General features: G+C 45.3%; 1 protein-coding gene across 1 annotated transcript in view; it reads right to left on the bottom strand.

Annotated features, from left to right (window-relative positions):
* Window positions 1–13,969, bottom strand: part of cux1b (cut-like homeobox 1b) — a 134,018-nt gene that overhangs the window by 93,730 nt on the left and 26,319 nt on the right. Inside the window, 1 exon segment of the mRNA XM_080532511.1 lies at window positions 5,460–5,570. Within this exon segment, the coding sequence (XP_080388637.1) occupies window positions 5,460–5,570 (111 nt within the window).

The following is a 13,969-nucleotide window of genomic DNA, read 5'->3' as shown; positions in this document are numbered from 1 at the left end:
AAATAGTCGACTCTTGGGTTGTGGGGGAGGGGGGAGGGGGGAGGGGGGGGGGATTTGTGTTGTGTGTCTCTTTAGGATTTGAGGGAGGGAAATGGAACACTATTTCAGGAACTACGGTGTGTGTGTGTGTGTCTACATGTTCATCCCAGCTGCTCTCAGACCTGTGTAATGAGCTGGTCCATATTCATGAGGAGGTGTGTAATGAGCTGGTCCATATTCATGAGGAGGGAGAACACGGTGAGGCCTGTCAGACTACAGGAGGTTCTGACGCTGCCGTCGTCTTAGAGCAGGGGTCGGGAACCTTTTTGACTGGGAGAGCCATAAAAGCCAAATATTTCTAAATGTATTTCACTGAGAGCCATATAGTATTTTTAACATATAATAAATTAAATATGTCTTACTTTTAATGCGATTTTTGGTGCTGCATGGTTTTGCTGATGTCCTTGTAGTCTGGTTCATACGTGGTGAGGTTGAGCTTCATGCAGGCGTTGAGGCTACCATCAGTTAAACGTGAGCGTAGGTTGGTCTTAATGTTCCTCATATGCGAGAATGACTGCTCACATACATATGTAGAGTAGGGATGGACGGTTTCCAATTATTGAAACCGAAAAACCGTCAGAGAGTAAAACCGCGGTTTTCCGGTTAACCGAAAAATACAGTAAAAAAAAAAAAAAAAAAAAGTTTTTTTTTTTTTTTTTTTTTTGAAAGAGCGCCAATTTCAAATAATTGAGCCCTACTGCTACAATACACTCATGTCGAACACCATTAAAACACCGTAAGCACAGTCGCAACACATTTAGGCTACTTAGTTTCACAAATATAAGTGGAAAGGCAGACTTTTGTAAGCTACACCATACATGAAAACACATGAACACTTAACACACCAGCTCCGCTGATCCAGGGTGCACGCCTGCACGGAAGATCATCTCTTGGAACAGCGTCTTCATTGAATGAACTGCTTTCTCAATATCTTGGTTCTTAGACAAAGTTTCAGCTGCTGCTCAATGTATTTAAATATTTGAATACTGCTCAATAATCACTGAATATTAGACTTAGAATTATGCAGTGAACATACTTAAAGCTTTTCATAAAAACCACATGCCGCGAGACTGACTCGTCCTGAACTGTCGTAAGTCAGTCAACAAAGAATGCCCCATCAAAATAAAAGTGCCCATGGTAGAGCTGTCAAAATAGAGCTTTCAAAATAAATGTACTAATACAGATAGAGATAAATACAGAACTACCTTTGCGTCACTAAGTGACCGCGTATCTTCTGAGACATGCGTTCTGTCATCACTTTCAGTAGCGCCTTCACACACAGTGGCGCTGTGCACAAACACTCTTGATCCGTATAGCTCTTGTTTTATTATATTGTGGTTTAGTAAATACTGCACTTGGAGTTACATTCAATGCATGATTTGTGCTATAGAACATAAATAAAGTTTGATTGATTGATATCAAATCAAATCACATTTTATTTCTATAGCGCATTTCTCACAAAAGTGACCCAATGTGCTTTACAGAGAGCAGCGAAAATGATCTTATTAAATGTAAGCGAGTAATTGTAAAAAACCTTTCCTATCTACCAATAACTGAAGGCAACTATCTTTCCCATAGAGTGATTCGTTACCCTTAAATATAATCCCAATTAGATATTAATCCTCAGTTATTCTTCACAACTGACCAAACCTCTCACTCATTGCGCGGCAGATTCAGACTGTATCATTGTTATTTTCACACACGACAAACATGTGACATGTTCCAGTTTTATTCTTATTCTATTTTATTCTTCAAAAAAAAAAAAAAAAAAAAAAAAAAAATCCGGTTTCAGACGGTTTTGATAAAAAACCGTTTCTATTTTTATAAACCCCGGTTTTCGGTTTAACCGAAAAACCGTCCATCCCTAATGTAGAGCCAAACATGGTCAATACGGCAATACTAACACGCTGCATTGTGTGGTATGTCACAGGAAGCTCGTTCCAAGTTTTCAGAATCAGCTGGTCTTCAGGTTGAAGTTTTTTCATTTCTGTCCACTTGTGTTCCCTCGCCAGCTCTGCTCGCTGTCGCGCAAGACTTTCCAACTCTCCATTAAGTGTCTTGAACTTACTCATCCACATGTCTGATGCCTTCAGGTCAGCAACTTCCAGCTCAAAGTCTCCCATAGAGACCCCAGGGATGCATGTCAGGTCGATTTTGTCCACTGCACACTCATGTGGATGAGTGATGAACTTGAAAAGACCAGTGCGCGCACGAAATTCTCCAAAACGTGCTTTGAATGACTGCAGGAGATTGGACGTAAAGCCAGCTAGCTGCTGGAGATCCAGATGTTGAGTGGAGTCACTTGCTAAGCATGCATCTCTAAATTGTTGCAGTTACAAAGTGCAGAAGACGACCTGTTTCAATGTCCCTGAGAAAGACTTCCAGCTTGCTTTCAAATGCAAACACTGCTTGTTGAAGAGATGAGATTGTATTTCCAATACCTTGCATTTTCACATTGAGCTGGTTCAGATGGCCTGTTATGTCCACGAGATAGTGAAACTGCAGGAGCCAGTCAGTGTTGTCTAGCTCAGGATGCTTGACGCCTTTCATTTGAAGAAAAGTCCGGATTTCACTCAGGCAAGCTGCAAAACGGCTGAGCACCTTTCCCCTTGACAACCAACGCACGTTGCTGTGTAAAAGCAGACTGGGATAATGATTCCCAACTTCTTCTAACAGAGCTTTAAACTGGCGATCATTTAAAGCTCGGGCAACAATTAAGTTGACCACTCGAATGACCAGCGACATCACCTCACCTAGCTCCTGGCCACACGTCTGAGCGCAAAGCGCCTCCTGGTGCAGGATGCAATGAAAACATAGGATGGCTCTCTTTTCATGTTCACGGAGAAGCGCTACAAATCCTTTGTTCTTCCCCAACATACAGGGTGCACCATCAGTACAGACAGAAATAAGTTTATCCATCTGCAGTTTTTTTTCTTTAGCAAACTCCATGAAAGACGTGAATAAATCCTCTCCTCTGGTTGTCCCTTTCATTGGCAAAACAGCCAAGCTTTCCTCACGCAGTGTGTCACCTGCAGCATACCTGGCAAATATACTGAACTGAGATAGATGGCTAACATCTGTTGACTCATCTAACGCGAGAGAAAAGTATGTCCCGGCGTTTGTCCTTAATTTGTGTTTCCTCAACTTGATTTGCCATCATGATGCTACGATCGTGAACAGTTCTTGCTGACAGAGGCATGTCTTTTATTTGTTTGATTATCTTGTCTTTATTTGGGAAGTCATCAAACAGTTCATTGGCCACATCAAGCATGAATGTTTTGGCATACTCGCCATCTGGGAATGGCTTTCCATTCCTGACTATTGCCAAAGCACCCGCAAAGCTAGCGGAATTCCCGTCACCTTGCTTGGTCCACCCACGCAGTTGCTGTTGACTCGTCTGCACTCTCCGCTGTAGCTCCTCGCATGCCTTTTTCCTGCTGTCCCCCGCTGGATATTTCGATGCAAATGAAGCATGATGCGTATCGAAGTGCCGCTTTATATTTGACCGTTTCATCGATGCAATTTTATCATTGCATATTAGACATACCGCAGATCCTGCGATCTCCACAAATGCAAATTCCTCTGTCCACGCAGCCTGGAATGCACGGTAATCATCGTCTTTTTTTCTTTTTGCCATCTTTCTCGTTACAAGGGTTGAAGCGTATAAGCTAGTTCACTATCTGATCAAATTGTTTTTTATTTATTCACCTTTACAACGACCTCTGACACTCTTGCGAGACATTGGTTCCCGACCCGACACACGGGTCACGGGTCATGGGTCCCGTGAAGAGTCCCGTGAAATTTTACTTCAAAACTAATTTCTGTTTACTTTAAAATTACTAGGGGTGTAACGGATCACGGATAATCCGTGATCCGTTCGGATCGCCCTCCACGGTTCGGAACGCATGTGTACCGCGGATCAATAGAATTTTTTTTTTTTTTTTTTTTTTTTTTCACCAGGGGAGCCACCCCTCCTAAATTTCGTTGTTTGGTACCTGTACTGTAGCAATGACAATAAAGACCATTCATTCATTCAAATGTAACCGGTAGAAAAACAATCATGTGCGCTTTATTCTCACTCTCTGCATGCGTACTGAGTTGACAACAACATTCATTCACTCATCTCTGTCCCACATATATCACGTCATATCACCCACTAAGCAGCCTGGGTGATTGTGTAAACACACAAAAAAAGTACTCTGTTACGTACTCACTCCACGTGAAGCTGGGAATCCACAGCAACAAGTATCATGGCGAGTGCTAGCAACGTTGGCGAACTGGAAAGGCCTCCCTCGTGATTGAAATCACATGTATGGGAGCACTTTGGCTTCCCTGTTACTTATAATAATGATGGAAGGAGGGAGGTCGATAAGAAAGTTACGGTGTGTACCCTCACGTTGCCATGATGGCAAGACGCTACCTGGCTGTGCCGGCTACTTCAGTTCCTAGCGAGAGGGTGTTCTCCACAGCAGGAGACATAGTGACTGCAAATAGGTCTGCCCTCTCCCCAGACAATGTGGACATCCTCATATTTTTGAAAATGAATATGAAGTTATAAGCTTGAGGCTGCTTTGCTTTATTTACTTTTTTTTCTTACCATGTTTAAAGGATTTCACTTTATTATTTAGGTAAAGTTAGGTTTCACTTGGCAACCAGATTGCAGCAGTGATGTTATATATATATGTTGTTATATATATATATATGTTGTTATGTATAGATGTTATATATATATGTGATATATATATCAGTTTTGACATCTTGAATGTTGTTTTTTTGTTTCACACATTAAAAGTGGTGTTTTTACAGAATTCAAGGAAAATGTTGTTTTTATAAAAAATAAAAAAAGTTTTGTGTTGATCCGAAAAATGATCCGATCCGTGACTCAAAATCCGTGACACGATCCGATCCGTGAGTTAGGTGATCCGTTACACCCCTAAAAATTACACAGTATTATTACGCAATATCACAAGTATTTTAAAATCAGTCCCCAATTGTCTGGGAGCCATATGCCGTCACCGGAAGAGCCATATATGGCTCGTGAGCCATAGGTTCCCGACCGCTGTCTTAGAGGAACAGGGAGGCGGTGGGAACAAGTTCATCTGAGTGTCTGTCGACGTATCTGTGTGTGTGTGTGTGTGTGTGTGTGTGTGTGTGTGTGTGTGTGTGTGTGTGGCCTGTAAGGCAGAGTAAGATGGTGTATGTGAGTGTGTGTGTGTGTGTGTGTGTGTGAGAGCGTGTGTGTGTGTGTGTGTGTGTGTGTGTGGCCTGTAAGATGGTGTGTGTGAGTGTGTGTGTGTGTGTGTGTGTGTGTGTATGTCTGTCTCTGTTTGTGTGTGTGTGTGTCTGTTTGTGTGTGTGTGTGTGTGTGTGTGTGTGTGTGTGTGTGTGTCTGTCTCTGTTTGTGTGTGTGTGGGTCTCACCTCTGGAGTGTTCTTCTTGAACTCGCGGCTCTGGTCGATGAGTTTCTTCCTGGACGTCTCACTCTCATCCTGCCGGTTGGCCAGCTGCGTGGCGGTGGCGTCTAGGTCTCTCTGAGGACACACACACACACACACTTTCTGTTAAACTCACACACTTTATTTGACACACATTAACAACAACAACAGCAGGAGAAACCAGTAAACCCTATTTAAGTAAGTAAGTAAGTAAGTAAGTAAGTAACGTTTCTTTATATAGCACCTATCACAGACCAGCGGTCACAAAGTGCTTTACATAGGCTATAAAAACATAATTAAAAGCAAAAGCAGGTTAAAAGAAATAGGTAAACAAGTGAAAATAAAAACAAAAAACAAATAACAAGTGTACAATAAATAATAACAAGACACAAAAAGACAGGCTTTTGGGGTTAGCCAAAGGCCTGTCTGTACAGGACAGTCTTGAGCTGTTTTTGAAATGCTTCGACCGAGACCGCTGATGTAAGTTCCAAGGGAAGAGCAATTCCAAAGTTTGGGAGCCACGGTTTGGAATGGTCGATCACCTTTGGTTTTCAATCTGGCAGCGCGGGGGACAACCATTAATGGTTTAATGGTTCTAACGGTTATTTCACCAGGGACAGACCAGGGACAGACCAAGCCAGAGACAGACCAGGGACAAACCAGGGACAGACCAGGGGACACAGATGGGAGGTTTACCCTGGTAGTGGTGTTTTGAGCTCTCCTCACCCTCTTAACTCCTCTCCTCCTCTCTTGATAAAACCCCTGCACAGTCTCTCTTTTCTTTACTCTCCCTCCCTCCCTCCCTCCCTCCCTCCCTCCCTCTCTGAGTGCCTCACCCTTGAGAGTGATTAGCAGATTGTGCTGTTGGGCCGCTCCGCTAACTTAAGTACTTATTTGTACCAGCGGGTCCTCTAGAGCCCCGTCCTCTAAACACACACACACACACACACACACACACACACACACACACACACACACACACACACACACACACACACACACACACACACACACACACACACACACACACACACACACACACACACACACACACACACACACACACACACACACACACACACACACACACACACACACACACACACACACACACAGTAGGGCTGGCACAGTAAATTGTCTAATTGCATGTTTTTAATGCATGGGAGCACCTTGCACTGGATGGTCTTCCATGGTGGTGGAGTCACTGAGGTACACTGAGAACACACACGCACGCACCGAACACACACGCACGTGCACGCGCACGCGCACACCGTGGATGAGTGGATAAGATGAGTCACGCACGCACGCACGCACACACACAGTGACTCATCCAGTGTAATTAAGCCACATGTATCTTCCACCATAGATTGCAGACCATCTCTTCAGGCTACACCTTAACTGTCCCTCCTAAAGACCTCCATCCCTTCAGGCTACACCTTAACTGTCCCTCCTAAAGACGTCCATCTCTTCAGGCTACACCTTAACTGTCCCTCCTAAAGACGTCCATCTCTTCAGGCTACACCTTAACTGTCCCTCCTAAAGACGTCCATCTCTTCAGGCTACACCTTAACTGTCCCTCCTAAAGACGTCCATCTCTTCAGGCTACACCTTAACTGTCTGACGTCCATCTCTTCAGGCTACACCTTAACTGTCCCTCCTAAAGACGTCCATCTCTTCAGACTACACCTTAACTGTCCCTCCTAAAGACCTCCATCTCTTCAGGCTACATCTTAACTGTCCTTCCTAAAGACCTCCATCTCTTCAGGCTACACCTTAACTGTCTCTCCTAAAGACCTCCAACTCTTCAGGCTACACCTTAACTGTCCCTCCTAAAGACCTCCATCTCTTCAGGCTACACCTTAACTGTCCCTCCTAAAGACCTCCAACTCTTCAGGCTACACCTTAACTGTCCCTCCTAAAGACCTCCATCTCTTCAGGCTACACCTTAACTGTCCCTCCTAAAGACCTCCAACTGTTCAGGCTACACCTTAACTGTCCCTCCTAAAGACCTCCATCTCTTCAGACTACACCTTAACTGTCCCTCCTAAAGACCTCCATCTCTTCAGACTACACCTTAACTGTCCCTCCTAAAGACCCATCTCTTCAGACTACACCTTAACTGTCCCTCCTAAAGACCTCCATCTCTTCAGGCTCCACCTTAACTGTCCCTCCTAAAGACCTCCATCTCTTCAGGCTCCACCTTAACTGTCCCTCCTAAAGACCTCCATCTCGTCAGACTACACCTTAACTGTCCCTCCTAAAGACCTCCATCTCTTCAGGCTACACCTTAACTGTCCCTCCTAAAGACCTCCATCTCTTCAGGCTACACCTTAACTATACCTCCTAAAGACCTCCATCTCTTCAGGCTACACCTACTGTCCCTCCTAAAGACCTCCATCTCTTCAGGCTACACCTTAACTGTCCCTCCTAAAGACCTCCATCTCTTCAGGCTACACCTTAACTGTACAGTTTCTCTACTGTAAATAAATCTTCAAAAAAGAAAAAGAAAAATCTTGATCGTTCCTCCTTCTCCTACCATTGTGACTGCCCCAGGCCCGAGTGCAGATCACTGAGTCTTGCTCAGACTGATGGATAGATGATTCACTAATACTGATTTTGGATTAAGGCGTCTGGTAATTGTCAAAAATGTAAATGTAAATGACTGTCAGGCGGTCTGTGGACAGAGAGGGGCTGCTGTGGTGAGGGTCGGGGCCCGCATGTTAATATGTTTGGAGTATATGGAACAAACAAAATGTTCCTGTATTTGATTATTTTTTGACTGTTTTATTATTGTTATTATTTCCACTTGATCCATTTTTTTCCTCGTTACATTTCCATTTGAGACATCTAGCGGACGCCTTTATCCAAAGCGACTTACAACAAATACATTTGTCTAAGTCAGTGAATCATCTATCCATCAGTCATCATAAGAAACAGTAATCTATGCTCGGACCAGGGGCCATTGGCAGTTACAATGCTAGAAGATGGAAGAATTACTTTTTTTTATATTCACAGTAGAGAAATTGTATTCTAACTATTGTTGAGCTGAATGTAATGAACGCAACGACAAATAAACAAGATAAACAAGACTCAGCGAGGAATCATATCATCGTGATATTGATATGATGGTAATATCATGAATCTGAAAATGTGGATATCGCCCAATCCTATTTGTTTTTATATATATGTTATTTTTTTTAAATTAATTTAATCTTTATTATCCTGGTTAGTCTCAACACAGCCTGACAACTCAGTTCTGAAGCACTGTCAATAAGAGAGTGATCCTAAACAACAACAGTAGGTGTGTGTGTGTGTGTGTGTGTGTGTCCCAGTTTCTCCAGTCTTATCCCTACATCTCAGAGCCAGCAGCATCGCACGTTGACTCCCCCCTCTCCCCCCCTCCCTCCCTCCCTCCCCCTCTCCTCTCAGATAAGGGCCCCCCCCCCTGTGTTGTGGTGCCGTGGGAGTGAGCAGGCGTCAGGAGATCGGTTATCTCCAGCACCGTATCCTACCTTGACTACCTTCCCCTCCTGCCTCCCCCTCTCTCCCCCCTTTCTGTTCCCCTCCTCTCTCCACTCTTTCTGTTCCACCTCCCCAGCGCCCTCTTCTGTTCCGCCCCCCCCCCCCCCCCCCCCCACACCCCACACCGTGTCTGTCTGAGCCACAGCTGATATACGGAGGATGGGGGGAGGCGGTGGGCTGGTTACGAACTCTGGAGCGACACAGTTGGCTCCTGTTCTCTCAGACCACAGACCACACCGGCAGATAGCAGAGGCTGAGATAGCAGGACAGATAAGAGAGGAGCAGGTACCCGTGTGTGCGTGTGTTTGGGGGAGGGGGGGGGGGGGGGCTGAGAGGGAGAAGGTAAACGCTGTGGGCTGCCATGACCCCCCCCCCCCATCCTCACCACCCATCGTACAGAGACGCGCTGATGCGACGGCAGACCAACGGCAGAGCAGGCGCTCGCTAGGCTAACCCTGTGTCATGCTACACTACAGGAAGTACCGTCTCCGTGACCTACATGTCTTTCGTTTCACCCACCCGGGTGTGTGTGTGTGTGTGTGTGTGTGTGTGTGTGTGTGTGTGCGAGCGAGTGAGTGAGTGAGTGAGTGAGTGAGTGAGTGAGTGAGTGAGTGAGTGAGTGAGTGAGTGAGTGCACCGTGCTATGCCCGCCTAGCCATAGCGCCGGTTTGGGTTGTTCTGTTTGGGACACAGATCGTTATCTGACCACAACACAGGCCTTGTTTTATTCACAGACGCTCCACTTACAGCCTAGCGACTACGCCAGTCCTAGTAGCTATAGTAGTGGGATAGTGGTGGCCCTAGTGGATAGTGAGTTGGACTTTGTGATCAGAGGGTCATGAGTTCAAATCCCACCGCTAGTGTGCCCTTGACTAAGGTCATGTTCTCACATGAAAGTCTGAATCGAGACCCGGAGCGGAGTGGATGAGTTTGCAACATTGTTGCATAAATTATTTCTCTGATTTGCGTTCTCACAGTCCTTCATGTAAACGAAGTAACGTATGCAATCGAAGCAACAGACGTGGTAGTTGATTGGTCAGAACATTTTAGAACTGACTGTATACAAGCATTGTCCTTTTTCTTTTTTTTAAAGAATTGTTGTCGCCGAGAATGACAACCTCGTAGGTTTTTCCATCTGGACGAAACTTGTGGAGTTTTAGCCGATCTAGCAGCTAGCTAGCTAGCTAGCAGGACCTTCTTTACATTTCATTTCAACCATTTAGCCAGACGCTTTTAATCCAAAGCGACTTACAATTAGAGCTCCCAGGGACAGTCTCTCTGGAGTCACACTAGTGGTGGTGGTGTTCCACAGATGGGACTTGGAACTCATGGACTCATGTCCAACTCACTATCCACTAGGCCACCACTACCCCCTTCTCGGGCCCTGGTCGGAACTTGGCCGAAGTGGCAACTGAGGTTTAGCAGATAGAGCTGTGGTGGTTCACATCCCTGTCACCAACAGATGTGACGGCCCCCATCCATCGCGTAGCTCCATTTCTCCTACCGCTTCCACTGATGAATCACCGCTCTCCTGAGGCTCCTTAGCCTTCTGCTTGAGAACACAGTAAGGCTCTGGTAGAACACAGTAAGGCTCTGAGAGAACACCGTAAGGCTCTGGCAGAACACAGTAAGGCTCTGAGAGAACACCGTAAGGCTCTGGTAGAACACAGTAAGGCTCTGGTAGAACACAGTAAGGCTCTGAGAGAACACCGTAAGGCTCTGGCAGAACACAGTAAGGCTCTGAGAGAACACCGTAAGGCTCTGGTAGAACACAGTAAGGCTCTGGTAGAACTAGGGGTGCAACGGTTCTCGGTTTTTTTACGGACGGTGCGGTTTGCGTTCCACGGCTCAATTCACTAGTGAACCGTGACGGTTTTCGGTTTTCGTTTTCGTATTTTTTATTTTTTTTTTATTTTTTTTTTACCTTTATTTTACCAGGAAGTCACATTGAGATTAAAACCTCTTTTACAAGAGAGACCTGGCCAAGACAGGGTCAAAATAGTAGCTTAAAAAAACTGTTCAGATAACAAGACAGGACATAAGACAGTGGCAACAATACAATAGACAAACAATGGTAGGGGTATTTACAAGGTGATTAAAACATTGAGAAGTCTAACCAAAGCAGGTACAGCGAGCGGTGACCACATCCTTTAATCTACGCTTTAAGATACTTATGGAAATAAGGGCCTCTAATTTAAAAGTAGTCTGTAGGTCATTCCAAGACCAAGGGCCATAATAAGACAAGCTTGCCCTTCCAACATTGTTCATGATAAGTGGCACCTTGTATTGTAGCCATCTACGAGACCTGAGACCCGAGCCACTCGGTATAGGGATGAACGTCAGGCCCAGATAATTCGGTAAGAAGCCAGAGATGATTTTAAACACAAGAGTGTACCAGTGTTGGAGCCTTCTGACAGAAAGAGATGGCCATCCAACCAGACTATACAGTGTACAGTGATGGGTCCTGAAGGCACTATTGGTGATGTATCTTAGAACCGAATGATACAGGGGGTCTAGCTTGGATAAAGTGGACAGAGAAGCAAACCTATATACTGTATCACCATAATCCAATTGTGAAAGGAAAAGGGCGGAGACAAGACGTTTTCTGGAAGCCAAGGAAAAGCAAGATTTAAATCTATACAGGAAGCCCACTGTACGCTTAAGCTTTATGGCGAGAAGATCAATTTGGCCGCGTTTGTAAATTAGCTCTGAGAGCGCCGGAGCGTCCACGTGAATGCCTCGAACGCGGCCTTTGGTCAGAGGTCGAGTTGGTCTGGAACGTTTGTTTCTGAACCGAACCGTACCGAAAACCGTGACCCAAAATACCGAACCGTACCGAACCGTAGGCCAACTGAACCGTTGCACCCCTAGGTAGAACACAGTAAGGCTCTGGTAGAACACCGTAAGGCTCTGGTAGAACACAGTAAGGCTCTGGTAGAACATTGTAAGGCTTTGGTAGAACACAGTAAGGCTCTGGCAGAACACAGTAAGGCACTGAGAGAACACAGTAAGGCTCTGGCAGAACACAGAAAGGCTCTGAGAGAACACCGTAAGGCTCTGAGAGAACACAGTAAGGCACTGAGAGAACACAGTAAGGCTCTGAGAGAACACAGTAAGGCTCTGGTAGAACACAGTAAGGCTCTGGTAGAACACAGTAAGGCTCTGAGAGAACACAGTAAGGCTCTGGTAGAACACAGTAAGGCACTGAGAGAACACAGTAAGGCTCTGGCAGAACACAGTAAGGCTCTGGTAGAACACAGTAAGGCTCTGGTAGAACACAGTAAGGCTCTGGTAGAACACAGTAAGGCTCTGGTAGAACACAGTAAGGCACTGAGAGAACACAGTAAGGCTCTGGTAGAACACAGTAAGGCTCTGAGAGAACACAGTAAGGCTCTGGTAGAACACAGTAAGGCACTGAGAGAACACAGTAAGGCTCTGAGAGAACACAGTAAGGCACTGAGAGAACACCGTAAGGCACTGAGAGAACACAGTAAGGCTCTGGCAGAACACAGTAAGGCTCTGGCAGAACACAGTAAGGCTCTGGTAGAACACCGTAAGGCTCTGGTAGAACACAGAAAGGCTCTGGTAGAACACAGTAAGGCTCTGAGAGAACACAGTAAGGCTCTGGTAGAACACAGTAAGGCTCTGGTAGAACACAGTAAGGCTCTGGTAGAACACAGTAAGGCACTGAGAGAACACAGTAAGGCTCTGAGAGAACACAGTAAGGCACTGAGAGAACACAGTAAGGCTCTGGTAGAACACAGTAAGGCTCTGGTAGAACACAGTAAGGCTCTGGTAGAACACAGTAAGGCACTGAGAGAACACAGTAAGGCTCTGAGAGAACACAGTAAGGCTCTGGTAGAACACAGTAAGGCTCTGGTAGAACACAGTAAGGCACTGAGAGAACACAGTAAGGCTCTGGTAGAACACAGTAAGGCTCTGGTAGAACACAGTAAGGCTCTGAGAGAACACAGTAAGGCTCTGAGAGAACACAGTAAGGCTCTGGTAGAACACAGTAAGGCTCTGAGAGAACACAGTAAGGCTCTGAGAGAACACAGTAAGGCTCTGAGAGAACACAGTAAGGCTCTGGTAGAACACAGTAAGGCTCTGAGAGAACACAGTAAGGCTCTGGTAGAACACAGTAAGGCTCTGAGAGAACACAGTAAGGCTCTGAGAGAACACAGTAAGGCTCTGAGAGAACACCGTAAGGCTCTGGTAGAACACAGTAAGGCTCTGAGAGAACACAGTAAGGCACTGAGAGAACACAGTAAGGCTCTGGTAGAACACAGTAAGGCACTGAGAGAACACAGTAAGGCTCTGAGAGAACACAGTAAGGCTCTGAGAGAACACAGTAAGGCTCTGAGAGAACACAGTAAGGCTCTGGTAGAACACAGTAAGGCACTGAGAGAACACAGTAAGAGTCTGGTATAACACAGTAAGGCTCTGAGAGAACACAGTAAGAGTCTGGTATAACACAGTAAGGCTTTGGTAGAACACAGTAAGGCTCTGGGAGACTTAGGCTGGGATTTACAGTACCAGTCAAAAGTTTGGACTGGTACTGTACATTTACATTTACATTTTTGGGGCATTTTAGCAGACGGCTTTATCCAAAGCGACTCACAACAAGCACATTTGTCTAAGTAAGTGACTCATCTATCCAAACCACCATCAGTCATCGCAAGAAAAAGTAATCTATGCTAGGACCAGGGGCCATTGGCAGCCACGACGCTAGGAGAAGGAAGAAACACTTTCTTATTATTATTCTATTTTTCAGTTTCAGTTTCAAACCAGTACACCTCTCTCGTTCCAATCCGGGTAATTAGCTCATTTCTCGTGACCCCGTCTGAACTTACGATTTTTATTTTTATTAGTGTGTTCAACTTCACACAGCGCCTGAGAAATGTGCCCCTTATGTCTGGAGGCTGAGGTTGACCTACATGATGAGGAAAATAAAACACGGTGAAGAATAGCGT

The sequence above is a fragment of the Nansenia antarctica genome, assembly GCF_963989245.1.
Source record: "Nansenia antarctica genome assembly, chromosome: 5".
NCBI lineage: Eukaryota > Metazoa > Chordata > Actinopteri > Argentiniformes > Microstomatidae > Nansenia > Nansenia antarctica.
The sequence above is the reverse complement of the archived record's forward strand: the minus strand, read 5'-3'. Positions and strand labels throughout refer to the sequence as shown.